At 46.9% G+C, this 27,331-nt stretch overlaps 1 protein-coding gene across 1 annotated transcript in view; it reads right to left on the bottom strand.

The window, feature by feature from the left end:
- The window catches only part of AFAP1L2 (actin filament associated protein 1 like 2), a 523,453-nt gene that overhangs the window by 64,734 nt on the left and 431,388 nt on the right, over positions 1-27,331 (bottom strand). The window contains exons 8-12 of the mRNA XM_078643868.1: positions 26,605-26,694; positions 4,477-4,561; positions 2,732-2,836; positions 2,237-2,448; positions 15-160 (exon numbers count right to left, since the gene is read on the bottom strand). Of these exons, the coding sequence (XP_078499994.1) occupies positions 15-160; positions 2,237-2,448; positions 2,732-2,836; positions 4,477-4,561; positions 26,605-26,694 (638 nt within the window). The remainder of the gene's footprint in view (positions 1-14; positions 161-2,236; positions 2,449-2,731; positions 2,837-4,476; positions 4,562-26,604; positions 26,695-27,331) is intronic.

A 27,331-nucleotide genomic window follows, 5' to 3' on the forward strand; every position in this document is an offset into this window, starting at 1 on the left:
ACTGCCACACTTACTAGAAAGAATGCTTTGCGGCATGGATTATGCAGGAAACCCGTTCAGCATCTACATAATCATATGTAAATTCTTCAGGATCCGCTTTGGATCCTGACTCGGACAGGAGTAGACCCAGCCAGTGACCCATCTCCTCCGATGACTTAGCCTGTGATGCAAAGAGAAAGATTATCAACAATAAACACATCATCAATCAGAATTGTAATCTTTTTACTTAAGTCAAACCTTTCTAACAACAACATTAAAGTGGGCACTGTTCTGAGGGGGGGGGGGGGGGTACCCTTCTTTCCTGGTTTGATCTGTATTCCAAGAAAAGAGGATGGTTGAAGAGGGGGAAATTCAGCTGGGTACCAGCCATGCACCCAAAGCTCAGGGGAGATGAATGGTGAACTGGAAAACGAACCGAGTGAAAACACTGGACACTCGAAGCGGGCTGTCCACTGACAAATACTAATAGTATGCTATGTAGGCTGGCGCAGTGTGCACATTTCGAATGTGAAATGCAACATTCCAGAAGAACTCCGTGACCTGCCTTCATCTACGAGATGGTTGGTGAAGAGCAGAGCACTCAAGCCATCCAGGACAGTTCTTATTCTTTGCATTCTGGTAGTTGCTGTTTTGCTTACTTCATTATAAATGCAAGACTGCAAGTCTTGAGTTGGGACTACATGAGATCTCTAGGATACTTTCAATATTTAGGGAGTGCGGCAGACTCATATATATATACGCGTTAGCTGAGAAGGCCGCTCTCAGCAAGAGGTAGAGGAGCAACAGTCTGGTAATCCGATTCCCTTTGTAGTCGTAAGGGTCCATGCAGTGCCAATTCCATGCCTTCGGTCAGGGTGCTCTACCCCAGTGTTCCCTTTCAGATTCCTGACTCTGACAGGATGGCACAGAGCCTTACTTTTACTTAGACTCATCTCTCCTTCTTTCAAGTTCTCTTCGGCCCCTGAACTTTAATCCGCCTGACCATGGAGAGGCAGTCTATGCTTCGGGCAGTCTGAATGGACATTCTGGTTTGCAATTTACATCTACTGTCTACATCTACCATGCCAATTCTACACTGTTAATATAGGTCACTACTATTTTTTTTAATGTAGTTGTCCGATGACCATAGTTGTGTATTCCTTTACAAGAGGTTTTTGGAGGACAAGTTAATCTTTTTTACTACAAAAAATATAATATAACAATTTAAATTAAAACACATGATGCTTAGTTCATCTCAATCAATAAGAGATTTAAACATATAATATTTATGGAATGTAGTGATAGTAAAGCAAGGATATGTTATAGTTTTGGATGAATTAATGTTTTGGTTGGATTAATAAAGACGTGGAATATCTGTACAAGTTAGGATTTTAAAGGGATGGCATATTTGTGCAACATGTATTGATGAATTCAAACTCCTTGCTTGGAGACCCAAAGGATCCAAGGAACCATGGAGGCGAGGTGACTTCTCACTGAACAGCATCATATAATAGAGAAAGCACCACATATAGTGCAGCCTGCAGGCAATGGATGTCAACGTTGGACCGCATAGCCATATCCCACCAGCTTACCACTGTCCACCCTATGTGGTCATTCAATGTGCTCTGAATGTTTGTGTCCTTCAACATTTCCTGGACTTCTCCCAAAGCGTCCCTGTCAAGGCAAGGCTGGTTTGCACTAGGTGCACTTGCACTGTCACTCTGTGTGATGGAAGCGTGGACTGCTGTTGCCATGTTGTAACTGACATTGTGTGCAAGGGCCTATTCACTGCTTCTGTACAAGTCGTATCTTTTTCGTATGTGTGTGTTGGGGGATGTAGAAAAGTTTGCATTCGTTCTGCCTGTGCTGCACCGGTTGTGTGTGTTAGGTAAGCGTGCACACCTGCTGTTGTTTTACCTCTGCTATCTGTGCCAGTAAAGAGTGGCATACATCTTTTCACTATACAGAAGCCAAATCAATGGACTTTCTCCAAGCTTGGTGTTTTGAGCATCCTATATTTAACTATGGGACTGTTGGGCCTTTTGTTACATTTTCACTTGATAGTAGAGGTGCCGAAGCATTCAACATCTGAACGTGGCTTCCGCAGATATGAACAATGACAAACTTCCACCCCTGATCCTTATTACCACGAGCGTGGGTATGTCGTGTGAGAAAGGGAGCTGGTGTACCTAGTGTTTGCAGTTCAAGTGCCTCGAGGCGCAGGCGATCAATACACGAGTCTCATATGTCAGGCTACCTCCAGTGTCACCAGCTCTTCTCCCTGCTGTAGTATCCGGAAAGAGTAGAGATGATCCGGGCTGGGTTCCGGGATGATGTCGCAGCCAGTCAGGTCCACCGGTTGACAGACGACCTTGCTGTGATTCTTGTCTTGGTAAAAATTCAGCCTTCCGTTCTTTATACAGCACCAACGGGACTTCCACTGGGTGTTGATCAGCACATTCAGATAAGCTGCAACCAGACACAATCAAGGGCTTTGTTATTATGGTTACCAGATCAGCCAATGGAATCTCACACTAATGGTGGTGAATCGAGATAAATGAAAACCAAGACGGTGTAATGGTCTGAAGTTTACATTTTTTGGTTTAGGGCCTAGAAAAATATGGAGAGTGCATGGCTAAATGTTTGTGAATTAACAAACGTTCTAACTACTTCCCACTGTATTTCCCTACCCTCCGCCACATGCTCAGGCATGAGACTCTCCCAAATAAATGTTGCAAGGTTGCATTCTTACTGGCGGTTTCGAAAGAGCGCTCTGGACTGTCGGTGGTGGAGGATTTCTTCCGGCCTAGGTTCATCAGGTTGCTCAGCTTCAGGCCCGTGGAACACTTCTTCTTGGCTGATAGGAAATAAGAAAAGTGGAAATTGTATGCATGTCAGTGATTTTTTGTTTGAATATATTTTATTGGTTTTACAAAAACATGAATACAACATCATATATTGACTCAAGTCATAAATGCATGTCAGTGATGCTGGCAATGCCGATTCTTCTAGTCAATTGTGCGATACCAGCACGTCCTGACAAGGAAAACTGATCACAAGGCATTAAGTGACCAGATCTAGAGGACAGACAACCAACATATCTTCGGTGCTAATGCTTCGAGGGGTCAATGATAACCCAACAGAGATTCACTGCTATCACCATTGAGGTTTACTGGCAATTCTAGCAATAACCACTGCAACTCAAAGATTCCTTGGCAATGCATGGCGTAATCCCTATGCCACTGAGATTCACACATAAAATCGTACTGCTTCTTTGTTAACAGTGTAGGGATTAATTGCGAATCCTATAGTGATTGTTTCTCCAACATAAGACATATTTGTGTCTAATTCAATCAACATTCACTGCCAAAACATTCAAGATGAACTGCTCGCCCAGAAGTTCACAAATAATGCAAAACAGATTAGCTGCTAATTTGACAATATCATAATAGTTAATTACTGACATTTCATAAGAGAAGTATTGCCCCACCACCAAAAAAACCTTCGCAACAATGACAAGAGATTTGCTGCTTCTCTTACTCTCTTCAAAAGAAACTACAAGTGGTCTTAGATGCTCCTGGACACTACAGGAAACACCTACTGTTTATCTGCTCAGGTGGTTACTGCACACACTGCTCACATGCCCCTTCAAGAACCCTCCCTGCCTGGAGGAGCGGCTGTCCCACATAAACTGAGCTCGGGCCAAACAGAGTACTTGGTAGTATAACCAGTAGCGGTCGGTGGTGGGAGTAGCTGCCGGGCGGTGACTTGGGGAGGGGGAGGAGCAGGGTGGGGGGTGTGATCTATGGATTATGGAGGATTACAGGTAAGTAAACACATAATTAAATAAAACGAATTTCATTGCGTGCACTGCATCACCGCCCAGCAGCTACTCCCACCCCCGACCGCTACTGAGTATAACTCACTGTGATAAAAAAAAAAACAACAGGTATATCACCTAACAGTCAGACCTAACGGGTTTACTTATCTTTAACTGTTATGGGAAAAACAGCATTAATCATACAATGCTTAATTCTTGCCACCTGTAGCAGAGACATTAATTAATATTTACCTCAGATGTTCATAATTATGCGAAATTCTCTTGTTCTATGGAGAAGAAACTTAGAACAAAGGTCACACATCCTGCTACTGTTTCTGGTTTTCTGTCTCACTAAATATGGTGGGACAAAGAGGCCAATGGCTGAGTTCCTCTGACATTGCAGCCCGTTTAGAGACTTTCTGGGAGATTACACGATTTTTATATAGTTGATTGCCGCTGAAAGGATGGCTCAGCTGGGGAACAGTGGACAGGGCGGCGGTACATTTAGATATAATATAGCAGTAAGCAACAGAGCAATCTTCTTCATGCAACCCAACCAACATGACTCAAACATTTCTGAAAGGGAAGACCTCAGTTTGGAGCCCAAGCCAACTCATTCATACAGAGCTGTTGCTCAGTCTGGATCATCTCATTAGCAAGCATGCCAAGTTATTTACCGTCTTTCACTTCTGGGATCTCAGGGTGACCGTCCGTGCTGCTCCCGCTCTCTGAAGCGGCAGAATATCTCTCCGACGGATCAGCCTGGAAGTAAGAAATCAAGTGAGTAAATAAGCACCGAGAAGTTGCAATACTGTGGAGCTCAAACCGCATCGCAACCTGTCGCAACACAAGTTCAAGATGTCTTGAGCTGTTAATTATGAGATAGTATCCCACGTGAACATACTTATTAGTTTTAAAATTGACAATTATCCATTCATGCGGCACTTTAGAAGAAACACAATTGTCTGATGTTACTTTAGTGAAGGTTGGCAAGGCCTATGATGCATCGGTAGTAACATGCATCGAAGCAGCAACATGGATGACAAGGGCAGCCGGGGCTAGCACTGCACCACACTCTATCCTCCCATCCCCAGCTTGAGCTCCAGCATCTATGGCACTGTTTTTCCTACTATAATTTTAATCAAAAGGAGACTAGCTCGTGATTTAATAAAAAAGACTCAAGTATGTTTCGTCACGGGATGGGAACACCTGGTGAGTGTGTTCAGAAAGCCCTCACCCACCAACCTAGTTGGTGGCATGCTTCATCATCGGGCCCACCCAGTGACACCTAGCGTGTCCCGGGTGTGCTTCGACGCCTGATTACAGCGGAGCAGGTATGTTGCTGAGTGTGCAGTGAAGGGTGTTATGAAAGTGAGATTTAAAACGGCTAGGCGGGGGTCCCAGTACCCGAAGGTAAATTAGACTTTAATACCTGGGCCTCCGTCAGCGGTTAAAAATAAGGCTGTTGGACGTTAGAGGCGAGTTACGACCTCCATCATCCGGTGGGTCAACATGTTTCAGCCAGTGCCGTATAAATATGCTGGCTTTCTTCAGGACCTAAGTAAAAAGGTGAGTGCAGTTAAACTAGTGGAGTGTAGTTCAGACTATGTGTCTACACGCCCTAAGGTGTTTATCTATGTGTGAGAGGGGGATTCCCATCTCAAGAACACCTGTACACGTAACATATAAGGACAGAGACAAAACATACAATGAAAAAGAGAGACATTCGTTTGTATTTTATTAGACATAACCGTTTGCCGTCACTACAGCGGTTGGGGTGTAGGCTATAGGAGGCTAGGGTGTAATGGTATTGGTGGTACCATTAGGTGAAAATCGCACATATAATACGGGAGTGAGGTGGCTAAAACACGAGTATCACACATGCAGTGCATATGTGTATAGCGGCGCAAGAGAGCATTCTTACACTAGTTTTAGCTAATTGGGACCTCAAGGTTGAGAGGTGGCAGGGGCTTGGCCCTATGGAAAATAAGAAGTTTGGACCACAGTGATTAGGAAGACCTGTAGGGAGGAAAAGCGCTTACCTATGGTAGTGGTGGTAGTCTCTCATACTCACAGTACTGCTGGACAGAGCCTGCTCTGGACCTGTAGTGCCTCCTTCGCATACCGGTAAGTAATGGCCATCTGAGCTTGGTCTTAAGTACTGTGCTTAATTGAATAACCGGATGCACCTGCCGGCTGGAGGTAATGGTAGAAAGACTCGGAGAGCCGAGTCATGGTGCAAGAGAGAGCTCTCGCGCGCTATCTACGCAGGCGCAGTGCTCGCGTATGTCAACGCGCATGCGCGTGTAGTGTCTCTCTCGCGCATGCGCGAAGGTTCCTTGACCGCTATGCAGCATGGTGTCATGCGCGGTCGAGTAGTGTTCCAATCGCGCGTGTGTGACACTGAGATCAGCAAACCGGGCTTGTTGTTGGTCAAGAGTTTAACAATTAATGTTTGTGCGTGCTATCAGTTCAGATATACGCGGACCGAGGGGGTGACTTGGTCAATTTGTGCCATTAATGGGAGGTGGCTAAGGCGCAAAGTGTGCTTACTGTGCAGGGTGAGGCTATTAAGAGGGTGTATTACAGAGGGGGCTGTAAATACAACATACATGAGACAGAGCTGTGTAACTACGGCGTACATAGCGTGACCATAGTGCAAAGTCAGGGGTTCATCCATATCTCAAAGAACCTCAGAGCTAGGGGCTCTACTTCAGCGGAGCTATGGAGCAGGGGACAGGTAATGGACCAATAGATTCAGGGGGGCCGGGGTATACCTTGATTGATTATTGATATGCCAAGGAGTTCCAGGGGATGGCATCATTAAGGCCCTGGCTCGCTGTCGAAAGGCGATATATCCAACGTTGTTCTTTATTCAATAACTTTTTGTCATTGTCCATTGTGCTTTCAGGGATTTGTTCAATGACCGTCCAGGTTAGGTCATTGGGAGTGTGACACTGTGTGATAAAGTGGTTGGTCAGTTTGCTGATATTTTTCTTGCATCTTATTGTGCTGCGGTGTTCTGTTATTCTGGTTTTGATCTTTCGTGTCGTCATTCCGACATAGCGTAGGCCACATGTGCAAGTTATTAGGTATATCAGGTTACGGGAGTTACAGTTGGTGTGACTCCTTTGGGTCCAGACCCTGTTAGGTTCCAAATCCAGGGTTTTGGTTGGCATGGTGAGGTGGCAAACACTGCAGTCGTTGCAGGGATAGTGCCCAGTGACCTTGGGAAGGCCCCATGCGTTCAAAACTGTGTTGATAGGCTGTTCCGGGGGTGGTCTTGGGCGGGTGTTGACCAGGCGGTCTTTTAAGTTGTTACATCTTTTGTATGCGAATCTCGGAGTGTCCCAGTTCCTCTGTCCGGAATTGATTATTCTCCAGTGTCTTCTGATAATCTTTGTCACCTCGTTGGACGCCGTGTTATAAGTGGTGACACAGGTGATTGGTTGATTTTCTTGGTTTTTGACGACAGTTTCCAATAGGGCGTCACGGTTCTGGTTTCTAGCTCTCTTTTGTGTTTTCTTAATGATGGCTTTGGGATAGCCTCGATGTTCCAGTTAGGTAGCCAAGTCGGTGGATTGTCTTTTGTAGTCCGAAATGTTGGTGCAGTTTCTTCGTATACGCAAAAACTGTCCGTAGGGCAGGTTTTCTCGGAGTGCACGTGGGTCTCCTTTTGATTAAAATTATATATAACCCAGGGGATAAGGACTAGCTTTCTGGTCCTCTCTCTCTCTCTTGATTACACATTCTAATAGGCAGCGCGCAGCTGTGAGAGCAATCCTAGCACCATGGCAGAAAACCATGGTCTAACCTTTGATGAAAACGATGTGGCAGACATCCTCTCTGATCCATCGTTCCAAGCAGACTTCAACATCGCAAGCACTATCGCACAGACCACCGATTGGGAGAGCCTTGCCGAGAAAAAGCGCAACAGGATACGCACTATCCTCCATGGAACAATCCTGACCCAATACCTCAGAACTAACACGGCTCCTAGGGGACTTCTAGTAACCAACGCACCCAGGATCTTCCTTAATGACCCCACCTTTAGGAAGGACTGGGCCCAGATCGACTGGCATTGCACCAGGGACTGGATGATCCTTATCATAAAGACAGCCAAGCGACTATCGGAGACGTTTCTAATAGAAATACAAGCCACTGAAAGCCAATTCAAGGCCACTATAACTGCCTACAAAAAGAAATTAGACGATCAGAATAAAGACATAAATGAATACAAGGAATACCTGACCCAGGCAAAAATTAAAAAATTTGATAAAGACCTCAAGAAATTCAGCTATGCTAAAGTATATCCATACTCCGAAGATGATTACACCCCCCAGACAAAGAACACCAGCATGTCTAACACCTCAGGGGATGACAGCTCTGTCTCAAGTGACTCCAGCACTGGCTCAAGCAAACGGGGAGGAAGAGGGAGACGAGGACAACGTTGGCCGAATAATTGGCAAGGTGGACAGCAAGGGCATTTCCACGGTTTCCCACCAAACTTCGGCCATATACAGAACCCCTATTACGGTTTCCCACCCATGTACCCCCCTGGACCAATGCCACTATTCCCAGGCAACCAAGGACCACATATTCCTTTTTTAGGACAGGGCCGGAGGGCTCGGGGCAGAAGAAGAATGAACCTGCAACAACCACAAGTCCACTGGGGCGGAGAGGAGAACCCAGTCAGCGCGAACACACGCCAGAAGACGAAAGAGGCAACCCCAGGACCCAGCAAACAATGAGGTCCAATGACCCACCTTCATTGGTATTCAACCTATCTAGTATCCCTCTGACACTCAAAGAACAGTCAGTGCTAGAAAAGGGCTTATCATTTGTCCCCACCACCAGACTTGACAAATTCAAGCTGCACGTGGAACTGGCCCAATTCTTTAGGAAACTCAAACTCAAATCCTTCTTTGAGAAACCGACTTATGAAATGGAACAAACCAATGATAACCCCAATGTCACTGGTCTCCGACCCAAATCAACATTTGTACCACCTCCCTCTACCATCCCACCTGAAATCACTACATTTGAACAGGCTGTATATAATGACGTAGAGAGACTCAACCCATCCAACAATTTCAACAATCTATCCTGGGAAGACAGGAAAACAATAGAACGCCTACAACACAACCCCTTGATTGTCATCAAACCGGCGGACAAAGGGGGCGGTATTGTTTTACAGGACAAACAAGACTACGACACGGAATGTCGCAGACTACTGAGCGACACCAGGAATTATCGCAGATTGACACATGATCCAACTGAAGAGTTACGGACCACAATTCATGGACTAGTCAGAAGGGCAGCAGATGCGGAACACATTTCCAAACAAGAAGCGGATTACTTATGTCCACAACATACTAAGACCCCATACTTCTACACAGTACCGAAAGTACACAAGGGAATTAACCCCCCCCCCCTGGCAGACCCATCGTATCGGGTATCAACTCGTTACTAGAACCTCTGTCACGCTACTGTGATTTCTTCCTGAACCCACTGGTGCAAGCAACACCAACGTTTATAAAAGACACTAAGCACCTCTTACAGGTCATAAACAACAAGGAGTTCAACCCACAAACACAGTTACTAGTGGGATTGGACGTGGAGAGTCTGTACACCAGCCTCCCACAGGACGCCACTCTATCTGTACTTCATGACATCCTCGAGGCAGCCCCCTGGCCACACCATACTCCTGGAGACTTCGTGATGGCATGTGCAACTCTAGCTCTCAAAGAAAATTATTTCGAATATGAGGGCACACTGTACCTACAAACAAATAGGACGTCTATGGGCAGTGTTTTCGCCCCAAGCATAGCGGGACTATATGTCCACCATTTTGAGGAGCACCACATTGCAACAGAGACCAACCCCTTCATCCACCATATCCTGACCTGGCGCAGGTATATAGATGATATCCTGGTGATCTGGCAGGGCACACAAACCGACTTGGACAGATTCATGACCTGGCTTAACAAAAGGGACCCATACCTAAAATGTACCTGCGCGGCCAGCAACAACCAACTACCCTTCTTAGACCTGGACATCACGGCCAAGGATGGAACCCTGGCCACAACAACCTACTACAAACCAACCGCAAGGAACTCACTGCTTGAATTCACAAGCTTTCACCCACTTGCACTCCGAGAAAACCTGCCCTACGGACAGTTTTTGCGTATACGAAGAAACTGCACCAACATTTCGGACTACAAAAGACAATCCACCGACTTGGCTACCAAACTGGAACATCGAGGCTATCCCAAAGCCATCATTAAGAAAACACAAAAGAGAGCTAGAAACCAGAACCGTGACGCCCTATTGGAAACTGTCGTCAAAAACCAAGAAAATCAACCAATCACCTGTGTCACCACTTATAACACGGCGTCCAACGAGGTGACAAAGATTATCAGAAGACACTGGAGAATAATCAATTCCGGACGGAGGAACTGGGACACTCCGAGATTCGCATACAAAAGATGTAACAACTTAAAAGACCGCCTGGTCAACACCCGCCCAAGACCACCCCCGGAACAGCCTATCAACACAGTTTTGAACGCATGGGGCCTTCCCAAGGTCACTGGGCACTATCCCTGCAACTACTGCAGTGTTTGCCACCTCACCATGCCAACCAAAACCCTGGATTTGGAACCTAACAGGGTCTGGACCCAAAGGAGTCACACCAACTGTAACTCCCGTAACCTGATATACCTAATAACTTGCACATGTGGCCTACGCTATGTCGGAATGACGACACGAAAGATCAAAACCAGAATAACAGAACACCGCAGCACAATAAGATGCAAGAAAAATATCAGCAAACTGACCAACCACTTTATCACACAGTGTCACACTCCCAATGACCTAACCTGGACGGTCATTGAACAAATCCCTGAAAGCACAATGGACAATGACAAAAAGTTATTGAATAAAGAACAACGTTGGATATATCGCCTTTCGACAGCGAGCCAGGGCCTTAATGATGCCATCCCCTGGAACTCCTTGGCATATCAATAACCAATCAAGGTATACCCCGGCCCCCCTGAATCTATTGGTCCATTACCTGTCCCCTGCTCCATAGCTCCGCTGAGGTAGAGCCCCTAGCTCTGAGGTTCTTTGAGATATGGATGAACCCCTGACTTTGCACTATGGTCACGCTATGTACGCCGTAGTTACACAGCTCTGTCTCATGTATGTTGTATTTACAGCCCCCACTGTAATACACCCTCTTAATAGTCTCACCCTGCACAGTAAGCACACTTTGCGCCTTAGCCACCTCCCATTAATGGCACAAATTGACCAAGTCACCCCCTCGGTCCGCGTATATCTGAACTGATAGCACGCACAAACATTAATTGGTAAACTCTTGACCAACAACAAGCCCGGTTTGCTGATCTCAGTGTCACACACGCGCGATTGGAACACTACTCGACCGCGCATGACACCATGCTGCATAGCGGTCAAGGAACCTTCGTGCATGCGCGAGAGAGACACTACACGCGCATGCGCGTTGACATACGCGAGCACTGCGCCTGCGTAGATAGCGCGCGAGAGCTCTCTTGCACCATGACTCGGCTCTCCAAGTCTTTCTACCATTACCTCCAGCCTGCAGGTGCATCCGGTTATTCAATTAAGCACAGTACTTAAGACCAAGCTCAGATGGCCATTACTTACCGGTATGCGAAGGAGGCACTACAGGTCCAGAGCAGGCTCTGTCCGGCAGTACTGCGAGTATGAGAGACTACCACCACTACCATAGGTAAGCGCTTTTCCTCCCTACAGGTCTTCCTAATCACTGTGGTCCAAACTTCTTATTTTCCATAGGGCCAAGCCCCTGCCACCTCTCAACCTTGAGGTCCCAATTAGCTAAAACTAGTGTAAGAATGCTCTCTTGCGCCACTATACACATATGCACTGCATGTGTGATACTCGTGTTTTAGCCACCTCACTCCCGTATTATATGTGCGATTTTCACCTAATGGTACCACCAATACCATTACACCCTAGCCTCCTATAGCCTACACCCCAACCGCTGTAGTGACGGCAAACGGTTATGTCTAATAAAATACAACCGAATGACTCTCTTTTTCATTGTATGTTTTGTCTCTGTCCTTATATGTTACGTGTACAGGTGTTCTTGAGATGGGAATCCCCCTCTCACACATAGATAAACACCTTAGGGCGTGTAGACACATAGTCTGAACTACACTCCACTAGTTTAACTGCACTCACCTTTTTACTTAGGTCCTGAAGAAAGCCAGCATATTTATAAGGCACTGGCTGAAACATGTTGACCCACCGGATGATGGAGGTCGTAACTCGCCTCTAACGTCCAACAGCCTTATTTTTAACCGCTGACGGAGGCCCAGGTATTAAAGTCTAATTTACCTTCGGGTACTGGGACCCCCGCCTAGCCGTTTTAAATCTCACTTTCATAACACCCTTCACTGCACACTCAGCAACATACCTGCTCCGCTGTAATCAGGCGTCGAAGCACACCCGGGACACGCTAGGTGTCACTGGGTGGGCCCGATGATGAAGCATGCCACCAACTAGGTTGGTGGGTGAGGGCTTTCTGAACACACTCACCAGGTGTTCCCATCCCGTGACGAAACATACTTGAGTCTTTTTTATTAAATCACGAGCTAGTCTCCTTTTGATTAAAATTATATATAACCCAGGGGATAAGGACTAGCTTTCTGGTCCTCTCTCTCTCTCTTGATTACACACTGTTTTTCCTACCTCTGGTCTCAGGAGTCATGAAGTGAGTGGCAGGGACAAACGGTATACCTTTCTTGAATTGTATTTACTTTCTACAGTTTCCACGGTCATGTTCTCGGTAGCAAACAGGAAAGTTGATGTGCGAAGGATGGGACGAGACGTCAATCATGGGATATCCACTTCTGCCAGAGGCATTTTGGTGACTCAATATCCAGGAGCAGGACAGGTTTGCTTATTGATGTCACCGCACTCTATCCCAAGGCTGTGAAATGAGTTCCATGGAAAGTAGTGGAAGCGGTCTCCTGGAAAGGGTGTGTCATATTAAGTTTATGTTGACAGTACTATGAGCTGACACTTTGCACTCTGAGACAATTGCATATGTTCTCCAGAACACAAGGGTTCTTCTTGATCTGATAAATACTAAGGGGGTAACGAGGTGAATAGTATATTCAAGAATCCTGTAGGTATGCACTAAGATACATACTAAGAACTAGTGTGGTACTCGAGCAAAATCTCCATTTTGTTCTTCTGGTTGGATGTTAAAGTATCTAGGTCTATAATATAGACCTGCTTATAGATCGACTCCAGAAAATTGATTTCTGTCATATCGCCATGGTAAGCTTATACAGGGAAACCTCAACACTAGGGAGTTTGAGGTTTTGGGAAACTAACTGTTCTAATTTAGAAAGTTTCCCACTGCCAAGAAACCGTACTGGTCCACATTTGCAGAAGGGTATCATTTTCCATTAAAATAGGTGCTGGGTTTGATAGGCTGGAATGGAAATAAAAAGAGCCTATTTGGGGGAGTGGTCAACCGTGCAAAAATAGAGAACTCATAATTCAGCGGCTTCTGACACACCACTTCTTTCAGCTTCAGTTTAGTATTAACCTCCTGCTGCATGAGCTCTGAAGCAGCGAGCCAATGTCAGACATGACACTGAAGCAGGAAGCACCAGCCACAACAGGACATTTCATCTTCACCATATGGAATGTTAGGGCCTTATTAGCCCTGTCAAATACCTGGGTGTTTTTCAGGATGTAAGCAGACAAAGCCATATAGAGGTTTCCTCCAGCAGCTTTATCACCTAAATATGGATCAAGAAAGACTCAGATCTTGGCAAGCAATAATTTTCTTCTGTCCCGAAGAAGGTGGAAGCAGTGGGAGTGCTGATGGTCCTTTACCTCCCTTTCATTGAGGTGTGAATTAAAAAGGATGGGTAGGACCACTGCTGGTTGCTGCTCAATGGGCTGCTAAGTGGCATCCACTTATCGTTGTCATCTGTGTATACTCCCATTTAGGGTCAAAAGGTCATATAGCAACAGATATTTCAGGAGATAGTAGATTTTGCCACAGGACCACTCATTCTATGGGTTGAGGGGAGTTTACTTTATTCTGTTAATGATAATACAGGAAGATAACTTGGACTGAGAGATTGGCATAACAACAATGTCTAAGGAGGCCAAGCAGTGGCTAGAAGAGCTGAGCCAGATTGACACCTGGGGCTGTAACACACACAGCACATTTTCCTTGTTTGCATCATGTGCACCTTTTAAAAGGTGCACCCGGCGCAAACAAGGAAAACATGCCATATTAGGATGAATGCACTACCCCGTGAGCAGCCGCGAACTCGTGCTGCTCCCAGGACAGCACATTCATGTGAAAAATGGAGCTACTGCTTTGATGCCGCTCCAGGTTTCACAGTGCAGGTGGCAACCAGCCTGCACTTCAAGGGGGATTAGAAATCGCCATGCAGGTGGGTGCGGTGAGTGACTGCACCCGCCTGCAAGAGAATGTCTGGAAGTTCTGTTTTCCCACTTTTCCCCCTCCAGAGGGCTACCATCAGGGAGCGCACTGACAGTGCACCTCCTGACATCATCGTTGCCTTTGTGCCCACATCTCTAATACAGTGTGGCACAGAGGCAAAGAGATTCCTTCATTTACATGTGCCCCATGCAAATGAGGGAACACCCTCTAATGATAGCGCTGGTGTTTTATGTGCGCCACCACTATTGGTATTGCAGAAGGGGACGCTCAAGTGTCTGAGGACTTTCTGTAATACCAAAGTGCCCCAGTGGCACGCAAAGCGGGCGCAAACACCTGTTGTGCCCCCAAGGAACTTCTGTAATACAGCCCCTGGTGTCATAGGCACCCAGTGGGCACTGACTACTTCCACTATCCTGTTGTCGACTTCACACATGCAAAGGAAGATTCAATTGATGAGGTAGATCAGGGTGATCAGACTCTGGACACAGGATGAGAACAGGGACATTCAACTGGCCTGATCAAGAAGGGCTGAAACAATGGAAACAGAATGATGCCTTGGTGGAAGACCCAGTTGTGGTATATACAGTTAAGTGCCAGATCAAGGAATACCGATACAGGGGAGGTTGGGAAGAGAGTGGCATGAAATGCATTGAAGGCAGCAGCAAGGGGGAATTTGTTTGGGATTACTTGCTTAAAAGCAATCACATAGGCCTTACTGCCTACGTTTACCCATAAATTACAGGAGTTAGAAGACCAATATAAAGCCACACTTCTAGAGGGAGATAGTGTAGACTAAGAGAACTAAGGCTGGGCATGAAGTTCCACAAAGGGGAATGTGAAATGCTCAGGTTATCAGCCAATAACGTCAGTGCATGCCAGACTTTTATTTATATAAAGGAGGTGTAGCATGAGAAGAGAGTCTACCATGTGTCTGAGATGAGGGTAACTGAAATGCTTTCAGTCCTTTTATCAGCCTTTATGTTCAGAAAGGGTTCATTCGGGTGAGCCAGACAGGACTACCTGAACTCTATAGCATTGCCCAAATTCCGCAAGATAGATGCAGACTCTCTGGAGGTACTCTTAAAGGTCAATAGCTTGAAACAAGCTAAAGCTCCAGTGCTGGACTGCTTCCCATCCTCCTTCTACAAGACGTCTGCCCCTGAATCATCCATTTTACTGAAGGAAGTGTTTAATAGTTTCAGTAAGAACCAGGGTGAGTTCTCACCTATGGAACAGATGCCAAGTAATAGTCTCAAGCCTAGAAAAACATCTACTTTGGGCTTCCCTTTCCAACCCACATCTCTCCTCAATCTGGGCATCAATATTTTTACTGAGGTCTTGACCTGCAGACTGGGACTGGACAGTGCAGTGCCATAATGTATTCATACAGATTAAGCTGCCTTTAAACATGAACAAAATACTGGAGACAATGTGACAAACCATTTCACATCATCGATATAGCTAGCTAGAGGGGCGGAGATGCAGTACTGCCGTTCTTAGATGTGGAAATGGTGCTTGACATGGTGGGCTGTGGTTAAACTGCAGACAGCTGCAGATCCTTGGGGTTTACAACTTAATTTATGGGATGGGTTTCAGCTAGCTACCTATGGTCAAGAGTAAACATAGAGCTGTCAGCTTTTATGAAGCATAGACATTCAGAAAGGTACCTGATGGGGTGACATTTGTCTCCTCCACTCAACTCCTCTATATGGTGAGTAAAGTATGGCATGAAACCTTTAAGCTGACAGCCGATGAGGAGGACATCCTTGTGGCATTAATGGCACCACAGCATGTCAATTGGCATAACTTCCCTTTCCTTCTACCCCTTCACATCTTCTTTGCCCCAGCTACATTGTGGTGGCCTTTGGCCACTGTAACAGTACAGTACACCAGAAGCCTGGCAGTTTTGTGGAAATTGCAAGAAAATCCTTAACATGCTGGATTGTTAAAGTTCAAGCTGCTACAGACGTCACCTGCCCTCCCCACTTACCTTCCCACCCAATGAGTGAGACACCCTAAAAACGGCTTAATTGGTGATGCTAACCCCCTAGATGCGTGTACAGTACCCAGCGGCCTTGCCAGCAGCATGAATTGTAGCCATAGTTCATTGTCTAACACTCCCCTAGCCTTGGCAGGTTTCAAGCTCCACTGTGAGCAAATTCCTTGTCGCACCTTAACCATGCAAAGCCACTGAAGCAAATACTAGCTATACCCACCGCACCTATGTAGCTGAATAATTCTATGCTGGATCCAGATCCAGCGGTCCTTTCACATACAATGCTGGCATGAATCGTGGATGCTGTCGCTCATGCATCTATGTTAATTTGTGCATTAGGCTGCTTCGCAATCTCTATTTCCGCCTCCTTAGACCCTTCTTTGTACTATGTTTCTCGGAGTAAGAGTTTGAAAATGTCAATGTACTCAATGCCCATGATTTTCTTCTTTGCTCTCAGAAGAAGCCACCCCCCAATGGATTCACTACATCATATTCGGCAACTTGTTTGATTTCTCTTCATCTGCTCAACCTTCCTCTTTGCCTCTGTTGCATTGGCTTTGTCACTTCCTATCAGTGATTCTACCTTTGTGAACCCTTAATCTCATTCAGTCGCTACCCCTGTGTCCCTGTCTCCGGCCCACCCATCTCTCACATACCTTCTTTGTCTGTCTTTCCTTCCCCACTCTTCTTGTCTAGCAGACACCTTTCCCAGATCTCAAAGTGTTTTCTGGAACTCACTGAAACCTCTGCTCCACATCACTCTCCCTCACTTCTCTTATACTTATTTACTCGCTTACACGCTCAGCCATGCAGCCATGTTCCATTCCCCTCCTGAGCTCCACCCTCCCCCACTGCTCCACATTCTCAGCCTTTTCTACCTGCTATCCTCTACTCTGTGACCTCCTCGCCTTTTGTCACCATCTTGCTTCCTCTCTTTTGTTCTCCCAGCTGACAACTTGCGCAGGTAACTCAGCTACTTCCCTGTCCTTTGCCTTGGGCTCGTGCTTACTGCCCCTTTTGTCCTGCACAGGGTTCACCTCCATCAAGGACAAACGCGGCGATTTAGGCTGCGGGTGTGTGCTAGTCTCGCTGCGCATTTTAATAAGCTGATTTTAAAGCTTTGTGGAATTTATTTTGTTTGTGCAAACTCGCACTGTGTACTGTGTACTGCTTTTGTGGGAACCTGATCTGGGCAAAAACTTTACCTGTTTGTCCATCGCTCTTGACCCCGTTCCGCCCCGGCTCTGTGCCGTTTGTGCGGAGGGTCGTGTAGCCGAGCGCCACTTCCTGTTCCTGGCACCACTTCCGCCCTGCCTCTCCACCTTGAAGGTTAGCGGTCTAGTGGCTGCTGAAATTCCCCTATTTTAGGCGTGACAGCTGGAGCTCTCGCTTGACAAACGCGGCGGTTTAGGCTGCGGGTGTGTGCTAGTCTCGCTGCGCATTTTAATAAGCTGATTTTAAAGCTGTGTGGAATTTATTTTGTTTGTGCAAACTCGCACTGTGTACTGTGTACTGCTTTTGTGGGAACCTGATCTGGGCAAAAACTTTCTTACCTGTTTGTCCATCGCTCTTGACCCCGTTTCGCCCCGGCTTTGTGCCGTTTGTGCGGAGGGTCGTGTAGCCGAGCGCCACTTCCTGTTCCTGGCACCACTTCCGCCCTGCCTCTCCACCTTGCAGGTTAGCGGTCTAGTGGCTCACTCCCTGGGTTGTATATAATGGCAGCCTGGCGGAAGCGCAGCGGGCGCGCCAACTTCGCGCCGAAGTTGCACCTAAGTTAAGCCCGTCTGCGCCCGTCCGCGGCCGACCGGGCCCTGGGGCCAGTTATATTGCCCAACTTATTACCTATTCTTCCGCTGACCTTTTAATGCTCTGCCGCACAGTCCCCTTACAGGCCCACGCCGTAAAGACTGCTCTGGATTGTGGCATTTTTGTTCCTCCGGGTACCGTTAGCTCAGAGATTCCTATCCCCTGTCCTGAGCCGATATCCTCTTGCCTCAAATCGTCATCGTTTGGGGCCACTCCATTGTCCGTGATATACCTCAATACACGGTCAATGGTGAAACATCAGCTTGAAATTTTCCAGCTGCTAGATGATAGAGCTGTGGATATCCTCCTCTTATCAGAGACTTGGCTGACTGAGGACTCTGTCCCTGACATTCTCGCCGCCATCCCCGCCGGCTATTATATCCTGCAATCTGATCGACCAGCGGGGCAAGCCGGTGGGGGGGGTGCCAGCCATCATCCGCTCCCAGTATATTTTTACTACTTTAGCCTGTGTGGCGATCTCCAGAACGGAAAGTCTCACTATTAAATTCACTTCTCCCAGGTCCTCTTTCACTGTTGTCCTTGTGTACAGACCCCCCGGCCTTATGCCTTCCTTCCCTCAACAGTTTGGTGACTTTATCTCTCAACTTATCATTAACCATGCCAAGGTTATGATTATTGGAGACTTCAATTACTGGCCCTCTGATCCCCGGGAAAGTCACCTCTCGGAGGAATTTTCTGATCTTTTATTAGGCCTGAACTGTCACCAACATTACAATACCCACTCACTGCAAAGGCCACATTTTAGATCAAGTGTGGACGGCCAATCTTGAAATTTCGTCCCCTATAGTGACCCCTTGCTCTTGGTCAGATCACTGTTTCATTTCTTTTTCCCTCAATTTGACTACCCCCAGTCGTCCTTCCCCTACGGCCAATTTCACTGCTCGGAACTGGAAGAGAGCCAATCTGGTGGCATTCCATTCTATACTGGCCGCTACAGTCCCTCCGACCTCCGCCCTGGTGACTCACCAGGCCTCCCTTCTAGAACAATGGCTGCTGTCTGCCTGTAATACTGTTGCCCCTTTGAAAACTATAAAAACTAGGCGCCCCCATGACGCCCAGCGGTGGTTTACGGACCAGCTAATGCTGGACAAATTGGCCCTACGCCGGGCTGAGCGCCGTTGGATGCGTAACTATGACCAACTAAAAGTCAAGTTTATGGACCGTCTGAAAGCCTATAAAAACCCCATCTTATTGGCTAAAACAACTTATTTTTCCCAAAAAATCACGGAGTCTGCTTCCAAGGCAAAGGATATCTTCTCCATTGTGAATAAGCTCTCTCTGCCAGACCGTGTCACTCCCCAACCCCAATCTTCACAGTCTTTGTGTGATTCACTCAATGCTTTTTTTATTGACAAAATCACCACCATCAAGAACAATATCCCCCCCGCCCTCATCCTTCTTTTCTCCTTCTTTACCTCCCAGAAATCCTTACTGCCTCTCCCTTACGGAGTTCTATTCACTACTGCATAAAGTGAGCTCTGGCTCCCCCAAGGATTGCTGCCCTCCCCATGTTCTTAGGGAAATCTTCTTGGCCTGCCCGACCCTCCCCTGGCATTACTTAATAACTCGCTGGCGACGGGGGTGGTCCCGGACTCCTTCAAACAGGCAGTTGTGATACCGATCCTAAAAAAGACCAATGCCGACCCTACGGTCTTGAGCAATTATAGACCCATCTCCCTTCTCCCCTATCTGGGGAAAATTTTGGAGACATATGTCACTCGCTGCCTGAGCGCTTTTATTGAGAGCTCGTCCTTTCTGGAGGCCCAGCAAGCCGGTTTCCGCCCTCTCCATTCCACCGAGGCGGTCATCGTGGCTGTTATGGATACCCTGAGAAAGGGCGCCGATAATAAAATCTCCCAAGCACTTGTCTTGTTGGACTTATCGGCGGCTTTTGACACGGTCGATCATGCAATATTGATCGACCGTGTCAAAAATGCCGGCATTCAGGGTATAGCTCTTGAATGGGTTAGATCCTTTTTGGACAGGCGTTTTCAGGCAGTGCACCTGTCTACTTTCTCCGCCTCTTATTCCTCCCTATCCTGCGGAGTCCCACAGGGCTCCGCTTTATCCCCTTTATTTAATTTGTACATGCAGCCCTTGATTGTTTCCCTTCGCAAATCCGCAGCCACTATCTTTAATTACGCGGATGATTTGCAGTTAATTTTTCCCATTGACACCTCCCTTTCCTCCCGTACCAGTTTCCAACTCACCATGCTTGAGATATCGGAATGGATGTACCATAGCCAGCTCAAATTAAACCCCATCAAGACCGAGCTTATGCTCGTGGGTGGAGCAGCCAACCCATGGAACAACAGCTTTTACCCTCCCTCACTAGGGCCCCCTCCCTGCCCTGTCAATTCTGTGAAGAGCTTTGGCGTAGTCATCTCCAGTGACCTATCTATGAGGCCCCAGATTAGTGCTGTTACGTCATCCTGCTTCTTCCATCTGCGCAGGATACGTAAAATCTGTAGATTTCTTACCAGAGATGCACTTATTCTTGTCATCATGGCCCTTGTTACGTCGAGAATTGACTACGCCAACACTTTGTATGCGGGAATTCCTGCATACCATCTCCACAGGTTGCAGCTATTGCAAAATCAGGCAGCACGCCTGGTCTACCATCAACCTAAGCACCAGCATGTTTCGCCGCTACTGCGGAGCCTGCATTGGCTCCCGGTGGCTAAGCGCTGCACCTTCAAACTGGGTTGTACTGTATTCAAAGCTCTGTCTGATCTGGCCCCTGTTTTCACTTCTTCGAGTCTGAAGCGATATGGCCCCCTCCAGAGATCTCTGTTCCTCTTCTCACAACCTCTTAGTCATCCCCAAAATCAAACGCAAAAAACACGGCGGTTCTTGCTTTTCTTTTTTGGCCCCTAAGACCTGGAACTCCCTCCAGTCTGCTTTCCGACATTGCCCCTCCTACGATTGTTTTCGTTTGATGCTGAAAACGTATCTCTTCCAGTCAGCCTTCGAGTAATACCCGTTCCTGCTCTCCGTATTTGTTATGAGCGCCATGAAACCGTTTGGTGACCGAGCGCGGTATAAATTGTTTTAACATAACATAACCATCCCCTGCCTTCCATCTTCCTTGTTCATCTCATTCTCCCACCCATCTCCCTGTCCAATGCAGCTCAGGCCCCTTTCACTCCTAGTCTCAACCTCAGCCACTTTAGAAGAACTTTGGCCTTCTCCTCCCTCCTCTTTTATCCCACCTTCTTCACGCAATGCTACGCATCTTTTCCCTTTGTCCTCATCACCCAGCCACATATCGACCCTATACCTTCCCTTGAATGTCCCCTGCTCTGCCTGTGCACCACGTTTACCGCTGACCTCACTGTAGCCCCCCTGGATAACTGCCCGTTACCCCCTAGTGAGTCTGTTCATGCAAAACAATTGTCCAAAGGGTTTGTCAATTGCATTGTTAACCTTCTTGAAGTGAAGGCGCACTGTTCACTTCTGCCTTCCCTGCTGGCTGTGAGCCAGCCGCCCTTTGTGGGACACCCTGGTCCCACTTACTAGGGATGCTTGTACCTGAAGTTCTACCCAGTCGACCCATGAACTGCAGATTCCCTTCTCAGCCATCATGCCCCCATGATGGTCTTTCCTCTGCCTTCTTCAGATCCCTGCGGATCTGCACTGCCCGGGGACCCTTCCACCTCCTGTCTCTTCATTACCACTCAGTCTGGAGGCCTCTCTGCTTACTCCCTCATATACTTACAACGCGGGCCATCTTCTTTGGCCCCTGCTCTTGTGCGTTCCAGGTTGCCCTTCCTGGCACACAGGCACGCAACGCCCATAGGGCTAAAAGGGATTCACCCCCGTTACGTGTCTAAGCCCAGGCTGCTAGAGTTTGAACTGCAGTGGGCTTGGCTGGGCAGTGTCTGGAGTCACCTGAGTGTTTCACAGGTCTTTGAAAGGCCTTTTACATGCCTATGTGAACTGGTTAGAGTCGTTGTGTTTTTTCACTGGCTCCAGTACCCACTTGGTCCCTACTCTGCCTATTCCTTACATTTGTATTTCATTTTTACTGCCACAGTAGGAGAATGCATTTTGGGAAAAGGCAACTCACAAGAACGGATGGCAATTTTCCAAGAGAAAAATAACGGCCATTTGTTGTTGTTTAAAAAGTCTGCAAAGGCCTCGCCTTGACATTAAATAGGGCTGTAATTAAAATAGTCTGCATTTATTTGTAACATGACTCTTTTGTCTTAGTTTCCCTTAATTATTTATTATGGATTATTAATGCAGCCCTAGATCACATTTAAAAGTGCTATTATACTTGCTGTTTGCAGTATGCACACATAAGTGCGAAGAAAGACATCTTTACGTGATTTTGCTTATTTTTGTACTGGTTGGGACATCAAAATACCAGTGGGGCCAGTATAAATTCGATCACCTGGCAATCCTATTCGGGAGACAGAAAGTTTGTTGCAGGATCAGCACATTATTTTATTTCCTCCACTCTCCATCCCTGATTAATGCCATAATAGAAATAGTTTAACGTATATCTGAAACACTATGCCAGCCGTCAATACAATGCTAAGCTACTCCAGGTGTCTAGGAATACATCATGCATTCAGACCACCCCCTCCTCATTCCCACTGCTCACCCTTCACTTTCAAGTTCACCCTGAACTCACAGTGATCACAGTGATCACACTTCACTCACACTGCTCACCATGCACTCAAGCAATTCACCCTCCTCCTATCTTGAACTCAAATGAGCACACCGCTCACCCTGCACACACATGACACTCCACTCACTTGTCACTTTCATCGCTCACCCTAAACTCGCAGTGATCACACTGCACTCACACTGTTACCCTGAACTCACACTGTTCATCCTCCTCTTACCCTGCCCTCACACGAGCACACCACTCACCCTACACTCACAGACCACTGCACTTATGCTCCTTGCCATGAACTCAATGAGTTTTCCCTCCACTTACCCTGCGGTCAAATGAGCACACCGCTCACTCTGCACTCACAATGATCACACTGCACTCACACCACTCACCATTCACTCACACTTTCAACCTGCACTTACACAAGCACACTATAAAGCCTGCACTCATGTGACACTTTGCTCACCTGTCATTCTAACTGCTCACTCTGCAATCTCATTCAATCAAGCACATCACTCACCATGCATTCCTTCCTCCCACTAAGACCCACACCCAAACTCGTATGACACACCACTCACCCTGCAGTCACTCCTATCAGCCTACTCTTACACTGTCACATCGCTCACTGTGCACTCACATAGGCACTGGTGTTACTTGCACAGCTCACCCATCACTCACACGGGCACAGCACTCACCCTGCACTCACACCATGCACACAAGCACTGCACTCACACTGGAGTCACATCACTCAGCCTGCACCAACTCCTCTCAACCTGCACTCACACAGACAAACGTCTCAGCCTGCATTCATACAGGCACTCTGTTCATCCTGCTTGCACAGAGGAACAATAGTCTACCAGAACTAATAGGGACACACCGTGCACCATGTATTCACCAGTCACTCTCACAGACCACCCTTCACTCACTCTGCTCACCATGCATCACACACAGGCATACCACTCACCCAGCATTTACACCGTTCAAACCACCCTGCATTATCTCCTTTTACTTTGCACGCACAACTCTCTCCCGACACTCACATGGGCCCTCTTCTTACATTGCATTCATGCAGCTCACCGACACTCACATGGCACATTTTTCTTCCTACACTTGCACCACTCACCCTGCACTCATTCACACTATTCCCCATCACTCAGCACTTACAAGAACACACCTCTTACTCTGCACATATAGAAATGACACTAATCTCATGAATATACACATATTTCTACAAAGGCCCCCACAGAATACCTGCTCTTTCTGTAGTACTAGATGCCTACTTAATTCCATCTGCAACAATGGTGCTGGTGAAAGCGGTGAGAGTGGACTGAGGATATGGGATGACACGTGGCAGGAGACTAGGCTGAGACCTTGGGGCATGGTGAAGGATTGAGGATCGTGTGACACCTTCAGCCGTTCCTGGCTTCCCATTCACCGCAATGCTTCATTCTGGGACTTGTAGTTGTTTTTCATTGTAAGTTGGGTCTCAAAAACCCCAAAATGCAAAGTATTACTGGATAAAATCCATGGTTGCCAAAGAAGTCAAGCATTTCATAAGATCGGTTGGATGCTGTGGTATTACATGTTAGAACGTGGATTAGTTAATTTCCAATACTGTAACTGCTTGATCCAGATTTGAAACCAAATATAAGCCCCATACAGCTATTTTAAGGAAGAGTTATTTTCATTCATATCATGCATCATACTTGTAACAAACATTGACAACTCTATATGTTATTATTTTTTAATAGCTTATAGAGAAGATGCTGTTATTAAGCTCCACTGCAAGGCAGCTATAACAGAAGCAGCAGGGATAGCTTTTCTAACACAATAAAAGCAGATTGACTAATGGAAGTGTGAGTTGCAGTGTGTCTGTGTGTGCGTGACAGAGTACAAATGTATGGAAGAGTGCAAGAGATATAGTAAGAATGTGTGTGTGACTGTATGTGTGATATGCATGCAAGTGAGCTGCTCGTCTGGCATACTGGAGGGTATGCTTGCCTTATGGACAAGGGCACTAATAGAATATGGATGGGAGGTGCTATCTATGGCCTGCTTCAGGCCCTGAAATGCTTCTACATGCTTCCGACTGCCAATGACACCATCATTGGCTGTGGGAACTCGAACTGGTTAACTGAGAAAGCCGCTAGCTCAGTCATACCCAGCAGCAGGAACACAGAACACAAGCCATCACACCTGGCCGAAGGCTCTGATATGTTGCACGTAATTCTTAGCATATGGGGGGATCCATAGCAAAATGCTGGAACTGATATTTGAGGTAACATTTACCATAAGATTTCCTGTATTCAATTTATAGGGGGTGCCAATGGCAAAAGGCTGACTCTTGTATACCGGAGGGAATTTTTAGAGGTACCCATGGCTGTGGCTTAAGTAGCCATGGTAAATTTCTGACACTGTCATATTGAATGTACTCCTTGAAAAAATGATGACCTTGGTATAGTGGAAGTAATTTCTGACTAAAGATATATTGTTTAAAAAATTAGATCTATTCCTAGGAAATGACATGCTTCCCTGGTGCACCATGAAAGTTCTGGAATATTCCATGAATGCTCATAAAGGTCAGCAGCGTTTTAGCAAATTTGATCCCAAAACTTTCAAAATTATCATTAAATCATCTGCAAGAAATGTGTTAACTTGTTTTGCTTGCTGGAATTTGGGGGAAGTATCACACCTCATCACTTAAAGAGATCCTTTTCCTCATATAATGGGTCTGAGGTCAGGTCTAACCCAATTTCTGGAAATGCTTGTCCTGCCCCATTGCTGGGAGCAGGACTGGCTTTAGGGCAGTGCACGAATGGAGCATCCACAGCCTGCGTTAACTTTGGTGGGGGGCTCTGTGTTTAAAACACATTTTTGGTTTAAAAGCACCTGAACTTCCTTGTGCATCAGGTAGTTTTCAGGCAACAATGAAAATATCAAGATAACGCTGGTGAGTGATGTTCCTACTAGTGAGAGTTCAGAATTGTGTCTAGTTGCAGTTTTGGCTCATTATAAAGTAGCATGGAAGGCCAAACAAGACTGTCATAAGGGCCCCACCAGCACTGCTTCCCTCACCCACACTGACGCCGCCCTCCTAGGGCCTAATTGGAGGCTCCAGCATCCTTTAGGGGGGGTGGGGCCGAAGCAAGCCTAGCAGGTAATTTTCTCCAGGCAGAGAGGAAGTTCCCTATCTCCTGCTGAAGGCACAACTAGACGGAGAGAAGCTGGTGCACACATGGTGTGCGCAGGGACGGCTCCTTGGTAATGTGAGAGGAGCATCGCCCCACTTGCCTTAGATGGCCGGCCAAACTGATATGCGCACTTCTATTTCTCCAACCCAGCTGTGTTGCACAGACTGGTTGGAGAAAGGTTGCTGCTTCCAAGCATTGTCTAAGCATCAGACCAGGCCAGGCCACTAAGGCCAATCCTGGTGCTGCTCTCACAGCATGAAAGCAGCGTCTGGATTGGGTGGGGAGCCTGTGATTTCCCAGTGACTGCTTGGAGAGAACCACGGAGCCGGCAGACGGCAGCGACAGGCACGTTTTAAAATTATTATTTTTATTATTTTACTCTAGATTCACCGTCCCCCTGCCCCCCTCTCTCTCCCCACATTCATTGTGCAGCGGCCGCCACTGGGTGTGCGCAGGCCATAAGATACTAAGCCTTTGTTCCTTAAAAAAGAACAGATTGGATTTAGGCCTAAACTTACAAAAAGAGTGACCGATTAGAGTCAGGAAAAGAGGCAGGTTATTTTTGAACAATTGTATGTAAATTCAGCGCCGTCCATACTGGTGACCGCAGGAAGCAAAATAATGGAGCAATCACGGTAAGGCGGTGTTGAGGCGCAGTCATACTGCAGTTACCTTTGAGTGAGAGTTTCGATGCACATCATTGGTATACAGGTTTCCTTCTGACCCTCCCGTAGGCAGCGCTCCGCTGATCTCCCGGATTACCTGCACAGAAGCAAAAACAGTGTTTCAATACCTCTAGCACTGCGCCTGCTGGGTGTCCTCTGCTCTCCTGCTTTCCAGGGGCTGATCACACCCTGGTCCTTACATTTGCTTTGCTGTTTATTTGGTACCTGTTTGGTGGCAAATTCCACTTTGGAAAAGATTTACAGCCTGATTCATCAACGGGACGGTTTGCGTGGCCCTAATAGCGAATAATAGCGACTCGCTATAAAGGACACGCAAAACGGTATTCATGAATAATTTAGAGAAAATAAAGAGAATCGCACGCGGCCGCAAATACCGGTTGCGACTTTCGAAAATCGCATATAAATCGCTATTTCCGGCAACATCCGTGTCGGAATAGCGAATTCTCTAATAGCGAGATCGTCAATAGCGGGACCTCAAATAGCGCGAGATCGGGAAAACGGGAAGTCGCATGTCGAGCACAGCGATGACATCACAACCAGGAAGCAGCCAGGGCCCACCCCCATACACCACAGTGAGGCAGACCTCGAGTCAGCTACTGGAAGAGCTCCAGCAAATCTGTCAGGAAAGTACTGAGCAAGTACAGTGCAGCAATGTCAGAGGAGCCAGTTCCTGGGCCCAGCAACACCACAGGGCGGAAGAGAAAGCTAAAATT

This window comes from Lissotriton helveticus, chromosome 5_1 (assembly GCF_964261635.1).
Source record: "Lissotriton helveticus chromosome 5_1, aLisHel1.1, whole genome shotgun sequence".
Lineage (NCBI taxonomy): Eukaryota > Metazoa > Chordata > Amphibia > Caudata > Salamandridae > Lissotriton > Lissotriton helveticus.